The sequence below is a fragment of the Beta vulgaris genome, chromosome 7, assembly GCF_026745355.1.
Source record: "Beta vulgaris subsp. vulgaris cultivar EL10 chromosome 7, EL10.2, whole genome shotgun sequence".
NCBI lineage: Eukaryota > Viridiplantae > Streptophyta > Magnoliopsida > Caryophyllales > Amaranthaceae > Beta > Beta vulgaris.
This window is the reverse complement of record NC_079208.1, coordinates 9,389,193-9,398,985: the sequence shown is the minus strand read 5'-3', so window position 1 is coordinate 9,398,985 and position 9,793 is coordinate 9,389,193. Positions and strand designations below refer to the sequence as shown.

Genomic DNA, 9,793 nt, shown 5'->3' with positions numbered 1-9,793 from the left:
AGCTATTTTTTTTGCTTCGAAAGTCGGCCATGTTATTTTGGAGTAAACTAATGGAAATCCAATATTTATTTTAGTTAGTTAACTCTCCTAGTTTCAATTCAAACATATTAAATTCATTTAGTTCATACAAATTAAATTCAAATAATTCAATTGATAAATTAAAGGAAAAGGGCTATGTATAAGGTACTTAAAATGGAAATAAAATATTGAATCAAGCATTTATTACCTCAGTTGACGTAAAAATGTGTTTCGAATTTTTAAACTGTTTTCATTTAAAGAAATGTATTAAATGCTTATATGTAGCCCTTATAGGACGATAGTAAAAAATTCTTGTGCGGCATATTATAATACGAACTTTTATTATTCCCGAGAGTCCCCATCGCCCATCGGCAAGAATAAGAAAAGTTCCTATTTCCTACAAAAAGGGATTGAGTGATTGACTATTGAGTATTGAGGGGTGAGTTGAGGTGAGGTTGAGCCTTGGCCCTTGAGGAGAAACATTCATCAATTCAGCAGCACCAAACCAAGTAGTAATGGCACGCGCACTCTCCTACATCACCGGCTCCCAGCTTCTATCCCTCAAGCGCCACCCTAACATCGCCATCGTCGACGTCCGGTAACACTTTTTTTTTTTTTCTCTCTCCTCATTTTTTATCCAAATCAAAATCCATCAATTTCGCTTATCCAAAAATAATCGTAGGGATGATGAAAGAAGCTATGATGGGCATATAGCTGGTTCCCTCCATTTCTCTAGTGACACTTTTTTGGATAAAATTCCTAATCTTATTCAACAAGTTCAAGGCAAAGATACTCTCGTCTTTCACTGCGCTCTTAGCCAGGTTATTTAATTTCCCCTCTTTTCTGATTCTTCTGTGTTATGGATTGTAAGCATTGTTAGTAAATTACCATAGTGTTCTTCGTATTATATGATAAGAATTTAATTGATGTATTCTGTATTCATATGTGGAATAATGATCTTTTTGTAGCGTTTTCTTTAGTATTGGTATATGAAATAGAGAATTTGGAGTGTTTGATTGTGGTTCCTTTTTTTGCTGGTAAGAAGTTATGGAGAGAGAGAGGGGAAGAGAGAGGGAAGGGAAGGGGAAGGCTGTATTAGTCCGACTTGGGTTACCCATGTCGGATGCAATGGACCGACACGGAATATGTCACAACTCACAGTACGTATTTAAGTGTCCTACTCAACCACTTGATGAGAATTCTCCATGATTTTCACCCAAAATGAAGTGTTGAATTATGCGTATCCATGTCTTTAAGTTTTGAGGATCCGACATGGGTGCTTTAGGAAAATTGAAGCGTTCGAGTAACATAGGGGATAGGTTTTGTGATACTAATTGAAATTCTCTTGGTTGTTTCAGTATTCTGTGAGCTATGAGTTGTGAAACAACTGAGAGGATTTACTGTGCCAGGTTTAGTAAGGTGGGTTTACTCATAGTTCGTCGTTTACAACACAAAGAGCCGTCTACACTTGATTACGTATTGCATGAGACACGCCTTCTTGTAATCCCTCCGTCTTTTTTAGTTACTACATTAACTTTAGCACACAGACCAAGAAAGGAAAGATCTGGGGACCATTGAAAAGTAGAGCAATAAAGCATATAGTAGTTGTCTTTTTGGGTGATGAAGACAAAAGTAAGGGTATAAAGGTAAATAATATGGGGTACCACATACTAAAAGTAAAATATTTGGCAAATGTAGCGACTAAAAAAAGACATGTCTAAATGGTAAAATATAGCAACTAAAAAAGACGGAGAGAGTAGTAGATACAATCATACAAGTGCACGACCTGACTAAAGAACCATACTGCACGCTGATAACCTTTCATTTGAAGTTTGAGTTTGATCAGCTGGACTTTATACCACTATTACTATGTATACGAACCTGAAAGCCATTGATTTGGGGTTTATAGAGCTAATAAGTCTGTCTAACTAAGGAATTGTAGATAAATTGCTCCATGATAGTTCAAGAGCTAGAGCTTTTTTGTCCCTTGCCCTCCTTTGTACATAGGTCACTTCCCCTTGGCCTCTCTTTGTTATATCCTTTAGTACTTATCAAAAGAAAGAAAGATTATGAAATTAGGTGGACATTGTGACTTGTGAAGACTTCTGGTCCTGTCCTGGTATTCCTTTATAATCTTGTTAAACCAAAATAAGCACTTACTTTTGGGGAAATTGATGACTCCACTGCCTGATGGACTTGATCAGTTTGGCTCTTATGCTTCTTGCTTTCTGTTACTTGATACACAAAACATGTTATTTAGTGAATCAAAAATTCTTCATAAAGCTTAGCTTATTTAATATCCAAGCACTTTGATTTTTCAATTGTTTCAATGAATATATAATTCTAGTTCAGTAAGGCTAATCAAATTTGATGAGTAAACAAACTTCTGTCAAGCATTTCCTTGGTGCTGCAGCCTTCCTTATTAAGTTGCTTTTAAACCAGATAAATCAGTTTTGTTCGGGAAATTGACGACTGAACAGCTTGGTTCATATTTTGAGTCTACCCTTGATGCTACTTGCATCAGTCAGGTTTACCATCATAGTTTGGAGTAATGATGGTAATGCCTCAGCTGCCTATGAACTGTGCTGTTTTAGCCCATAACTTGACTATTTTAGTCAGGGGTCAACTATTATTTTTTTTTATTTTTTTGTAGCTGCCAAAGAAAATATAGAGTATCATAAAGACGTTTGAGATATAACCTTTACCTTTGGAAGTCAAGAACAAAAGATTGGATTATATATATTTTTCAGAAAGTGCAGAAAGAAAAAGAGAATTTTTTATGGGGTGTTTTATTGATTTCAGCAAGAAAATTTATTAGGGTTCAAATTGCAGAGGGCTATGTGCTTGAGTTTCTTGCTCATTTCAGTTTCTATCTTGCGAGCTAGAGAAGTGTGTTTAGGGTCTATAGAAGCGTGACTTTCATGGGATTTAGGTTTGGATGCTACTTTATCTGAAGATAGTGCTTAATATGTTGAAGGGCGGAGAAATAGACAAAACTTTCTGAAATATGCAGATTTGTGCTCTAAGTCTCTAGCCCTCTAAGACAGTTTTTGATGGTAGAAATAGACTTCTATAAGGATTTAAAAAGCAAGAAGACAATCAAAACAGTTGCTTTAAGGTACGTGGCTTCTGTGGTCCATCAGAAGGGTGATATTGAAAAGAAAGAGCAAGTTTACTGATCCATACTAAGAGTGTGCTTTTGAGACACATAATTATCCCTGCCCTGAAATGTGAACGGAAGTTTCTAAAGTTAGAAGTCTCCACTTTATAGGAGCACCTCAAAAGTTTCCTTGGCAGTATTTTCTGATCCTCCTACTTGATTGTAAGGTTTTTGATTGTTATAGAAATGATTTGATGTTGATTAATCTAATTTGGCATTTGAAAGTTGAGGGGTGCTCAGCTGTTTGCTGCTCTCCCCACCCAATGAATGAGAATTTCATGTGTCTCTCATAGTATTTGTCATCCGGGCAGGCTATGGCCCTTGTTTCCTCCCAGCACCTGCACCATACCCTGTGTAAGGCAAATATTGGGGTGGATTCAGGAGGCTATCATGCACTTTGCACGAAAATATCTATTTGATACTGTAGATTTGGAAATGCTTGAACGGGAATTCTCCAGATCATGTGCTAGAGCCTCCTCCCCAAACAGAAAAAAGAAAAAGAAAAAGAAAATGAGGAAAAGAATAAGGCACTACTTTTTTGAACTAAAATTTGAGCATCATGGTGTTCCCTACTTCCCTTGTACAGGATCTGGAAAATGATTAGTACTTACAAGTGACTCTTTTCAGGGAGGATAAACTGTCGTATAGCTGCATTAACCTTATCTCTAATCCTGTCTTTCGTATTCTCGAGTCGTAATTGGATAGCTATATGTTTGATTTATCAACTCTTTCTATGTGTGAAACAATAATGTCGAAGGCAGGTAGAAAATAGTAGATCAGATTCTGCTTGTATACGAGAATAGATAGTCAAAGTTGGCTTGTTATGTTAAATGACTTTAGTTGCATATCCAAAAGATAATCTACAAGTTTTATACCTTGTTCTTCAACTTCTGCTGGTATGATCTCCAAGAAGAGGTGTCAGAACTAGCTAATTAATCTTCTAATATGGTCTTTAGGTTCGAGGCCCAAAATGTGCGCGGAGGCTGTCAGAATATCTTGCTGACACAACTCAAGCTGCTGGAATTAAAAATATATTGGTTTTAGAACGTGGCTTTAATGGATGGGAAGCTTCAGGTAGACCTGTTTGTCACTGCACTGATAATCCCTGCAAGGCTGAAATTGTGTAGCATTAACTTCTAAGTCGCCATATTCTTAACCTATCAGTCTTATGGTTACTGGCTCACTGGTATAAAGCTTTTGTGAATGTTAACTAAACTATACTGTCATTGCTTACAGTTTTTTATTTTCAGTTTACCTAAAAAAACGATAATTGTAACGCGGAAAGCTGTTCCATCCCGGATTGAAATGGTAGGAGACTCCGGCAGTTCTAAATTAGTAGTGCTCCTACAGTCTTGCTCTTGAACTATTTGTCTATTTTGTTAGCATCTCTATAATTCTTATATTCTGTTTGAGATTTTTTTTCCCCCCATCAGTTTCTCCAAATATGCCTAAAAAAATAGGAAAGTGTCAAACAATCTTTTAAATACATGTTTTTGCCAGAAATAACCTTTTAAAAAAATCTGGCAAAATAAGACCTTAATTTTTTTTTTTGCAAGGAACAACTGTAACCCATTTATTGAGCAAGTATTTTGCGGCTTCGATTCACTAAAACCAAATATGCAACACATTTCTTATGTTCCAACCCCATTACTCTTCATATACTGATGAATTTAATGTCGGAAAATATTTGGTCAGTGTTGAAAAATGGAGAAAGAAAGAGTTGAAACATAAGAGATGCAATTCACGTGTCCTCCACATGTTTGGTTTTAGTAAGTCAACATTGAAAAATGCTTGATCAACGTCGGAAAATGGGTCAAGGTTATATCTGGCAAAATATTTTCTTTTTGAGGTTTTATTTTGCAATTTTTTTTAAAAGGTTGTTTCTTGTAAAAATTTATATTTAAAAAGTTTCTGACAATTTTCTTAAAAAATAATGTTGTTTATACGTACAATAGTTTCAACTTGTTTCCATACAGGCTTGCAAGTTTGGGCCAGACATGGAAGATCTGTTCAAAAGACAAAAATATTTGTTGCCAGCTCTCCAAGATGATTTTTGATTAATTGAAATTTCTTGTATTCCTTTGACCTTAAGTTATGAGCAAAATGGTGTTTGATTATGTGGAATTAGTAGCTTGAAACTCTTAGTTGAATTTTAAAGTTATTTAAGTGACTTTAATAATTTTGCTTTTACTAATACTAATGGGAGTTTCAGATGTTCAAAGTATTTGAAATAAACTAAGGGGTCGTTTGGTTTAAGATATGAAATGGAAAGGGAATGGATACAAATAGAGGAGGGAAAAGGTTGACAAAACTAGTTACCTTTATTGAGTGTTTGGTTCAAGTCAAGGAATGGAAATGAAAGGTAACCATTAACTTCAAGTAATGGATTTTGTTACTTGAATGGGAGGTAAGGTAACAAATTGGAAGAATCCATTACCATCAATAATGGTAAGGGATTGATGAGGGTTGAACCAAACAAGAAGAAAGGGAATCGGTAATTGATTTTATTTTTTGAAACCCAAAAATAGTGAACTAAACGACCCCTAAGTAATATCAAAGTTGGCCAAAAAAAGCCGTAACTTTGATTGGCTTCCGCAAAACAATGGAATAACACAGGTTCAATCATGTGTCCTTGATGATGTTAGAGAGAAAAATATCTTGAATGGATTACATGTCCTAAGATTTATCACTTAAGCAGAAAGTTCAATTGTGTAGTTTTTCAACACATGTCAACTGTCAAGTACTTACTCCAATGAAAATCTTCAGACAATGTCTTAAATTCGGATCAAACCATACATACAGATTTTATGAAGAAAAGAAAAAGTGACTTCCAACGAGTTTAGTGAATAGAGATTTTAACATGTACCGAAAATCTTGGGTTGAAACTAGTCTTAACTGTTTTTACACCAAAATTTGCGACTCCCTGCGGATCCTACTGGATGGGAATACAGTACGAATTTGATCCTAGTTTGCTTTGATTCGAGGGAAAAAATTTGAGCTGATTCTAACAAAAACATAATTCCAATCTCACTCCATTTTAAAAACCAACTCTGGATCGGATCGGAGGAGGGTCGGAGTCGGATCCCATAAAAAACGACATCCGAACTTGACTTTGACTTTAAGGCAATTTATACTTTTTTTTAAAATTTATATTAATGTATTATGTATGTATAATATGATTATGACATTGAGGCAATTATATTATATAAGATTTTTTCATTGAAAAAATGATTGTTAAAAATAATAGTAATATTTAATTTACATATGATTATAAAAAAAATTAGTATTTATATTATTTGTATTGTAGAAGATTTTTCTATTATAAAAAATGAGGCGAAAAAAAGCCGGATCGGAGTCAGATGTTAGGATTTTAAGTCATATCGAACTTGGATTTTCGGAGTCGGAATTAAAATCCAACTTCTTGTAGGATTGGGGTCGGATTATGCATAATCCGGTCCAAGTACGACTTGTTGCCATCCCTACTGGCAACTAGTGTAGATATACTCTCTCCATTCAAAGATGATATTCGCGTATACTATATTAGTCTATTAGGCCTTGTTTTTTTGACTTATTTTCAGTTCAGTTATTTACTCTCAGCAACTCAGTTTAGTTTCAATTCATTTTCAGTTCCAAGTTCACAGTTTCTCTTAGTCCAAAAGACAGAGCTTGTAATATTTGAACATAACTGTTTGTGTTTCTAGCAATACTAATATATTGCCATTGATTTTTTAGGAAAATCTTTTCTATAGAACAATGAGTCGATTAATATGCAAACTCATAGATTAATTTGATACTATAATTGATTGAATCAATAGTTTTCTTATCATTTATCCTCACTTTCAAAGAGATGTCAGTTCCATAAGAATTACCTACCCAAAAAGAAGATGTATATAAATTTACAATAACAAAGTGAATACAACTGGTGTAATTAGAATACTATGAGCCCACTAATTTCCAAAATCTCGAGTCCACTCAATTTCACACATCTTCGAAAAGGCAATTAGATACTCCCTCCGTTTCAAAATATAAGGCACGTACGAGGTTCGAGGTCGAATTTTGACCGTTAATTAATCTCAATTTATGTTGATAGAAAATTTTAAAAAATAATGTTATTATAGTATTTTCAAGATGAATTCAACGATATAATTTTTATAATCTTTATTTATCGTATTTGAGAGATATTCGTGGTCAAAGCAAATTATCATAAAGCGTGAATTTCTTATATTTTGAAATTGAAGGAGTACAGAACCACCTGTACTGGATTTCACTACTTTCAGCACCAAGTTTAACCAATTTATCAGCACAGTAATCAAATATACAATTCCCTACATCTCAAAATCTATTCAACCAAGGATATTTATCTACATGAGAGGAGTGACTAATCAAGTCAATAGCAATCTTAGAATTGGATTCAATAATCACTCTTGAAATCACTTTTTCATGATACCAAAAGTCCAACCATGACTTTAACTTCATTCTGTGTCACTTTTCCTGAGTTTGGACCCATATATTTCAAATTGCTCCCCATTGTACTGACCACAATGTCCTATCCCTACTGATCAGCCTCAACAACTACTCCAAAACCATTATTACCATTGCTTCAAAAGCTAGCATCCATTTTGAACTTTATTATATAAGGGAAGGGGTAGGAAGATAGGAGAAAGTATTTGCCCATATCCGATATGGGACAACTTTTTCCATATCGGATACTTGATATGATTAGATGTAGTCCAGATATGATTTAATAGCTAACTGATATTATATAAGATTTCAACTAATAAGCTCCAAAAAAAAAAAAAAAAACTGAAATTATAATTTTTTAACATTACTTTTGTCATAAAAATTACATAAATGTCATGATATTGGCCCATATCGGATATGGGCATATCATTGCTCAAGAAGATAGTATCCCCTTTTAAAAAGACTAAATACCCTTAATGAATTAAATGAAAAAAATAAAAAAGAAAACAATTTGAGAACTCTTCCATAACTTGTCATTTCTTCCATAAATTGTCAACTGAAATTATAATATATCAACAATTTCGATACCCTTTAATTCATTCAAAGTGACTCATTATGTTTATTCTTTTTGTTTGAAATCCAGTCACAAAAAATTAAAAATTAAATATCACAATCACTCACTAACTTTTTTAGTTTGGAAACTACCCAACTTCATATCTACAACCTTTTATATAAGTGAATTAATATATCCATCTAATTATTAATGTTTCACATTTTTTTTGAGGGGATTAATGTTTCATATTTTAAGTATAATCCGTACTATAACGTATAAAAAAAGTGACAAGTTTTGAAATTAACGCACGCCATGCATACACATTAGGCTAGTTATAACAAATCCAGAATGCGGACGAAACCAATTAATTAACTCTACAAAAAGAATCATTGAATTTGGAAGTTACGTCTGAATACACAAGTTTCTCCAATCAGAATTCGAAAATTGTATAAAAAATTTGCTGTTTTCACTCCAACCAAGTATATAATAAAGGACAAAATCGAATCCAAGTTTATAAACGACAATCCTTCTCATACGAGCACCAACATCAATATAGCTCCCCATAATAACTCTCGGACCCACTTTTAACTTTCTCTCTCCTCAAGATCACCCCTTTAAAAATTGCTAACAATGATATGACTCTCCAATAAGCTCTCCGATCTAATATTATCCGTAATTTCTTTTTTTTATATATATTTTCAATGACATGTGTCATCATACTATACCCAGAGCATGCTCTCTCAATGCTCTTGGGGGAGAGCATTTCTCCAACTTCTTTCCATAGAGAGCAAATGGAGAGCCATTGGAGAGCTCTCCATTTTCTTTCTCCTTGCTCCAAGATAAGATTGTTGAATCTTTTGGGGGAACTGCTAGTCAAAACAAAATAAACCACAACCTTCTTTCTCCTATTCACAAAATTCTGTTTAATCTTGTTTGGAGAGCACTCATTCCTCGAACTGAGAAGAGGAATGAGGCGGGTCTCTTAGATATGTGTTACATGTTTTGTCTTGACCACCACATTCAAATAAACTTTCCTTCCCTCTTTATCCAACATCTCACGCATCGAAAATCACTGTGTTGTTGGCTATGGTGCATTGATTACTTCTCTTCTTACTCACTTTAAAGTGAAAACAACTGGTTGGCCAACATTGGGAATAAAACAAGGTAATATTCTCAATGAAAAAACTTTGCATGGTTTGGATCTCTCCCTCATCCTGCTTTGTTCCTTGCAGCTTTGAACAGTTAAAGGTTGAGATGAATGAAACCAACCCTTTCTCCTCTACATCTACTGACCTTCCACCACCACCACCTTTTCTTCCTTCCATTTACACTACCACCTCCCCATTTGCTTCTTTTCCAGGATCAGCTGGACGTTCACAAGAAACCACCTCAGTTCCTCCACCTAAACCATCTTCTGCCTCTGGTTCTAAGGGAGAGGAACAAGTTCCTTCAGATGAGTGTGGCTGGGTTAACGAAGTATGTCTTCTTGATCAACATATGATTAAGTTCTACAATCACCTTCACTAGACTTTAGTTCTACAATCAACATATGATTAACAAGTTGTTTAAGTGATTGAATTTCAAGGTATCAATGAATGGAA

General features: G+C 34.4%; 1 protein-coding gene across 1 annotated transcript; it reads left to right on the top strand.

Moving 5' to 3' along the window:
- The first annotated feature begins 370 nt into the window (after positions 1–370).
- LOC104908828 (dual specificity phosphatase Cdc25) lies at positions 371–4,541 on the top strand. Its single transcript, XM_010697990.3, has 3 exons — positions 371–616; positions 701–839; positions 4,135–4,541. The coding sequence occupies exons 1-3, from the start codon at positions 534–536 to the stop codon at positions 4,303–4,305; spliced, it is 393 nt and encodes a 130-aa protein (XP_010696292.1). The 5' UTR covers positions 371–533; the 3' UTR covers positions 4,306–4,541.
- The last annotated feature ends 5,252 nt before the right edge of the window (positions 4,542–9,793 follow it).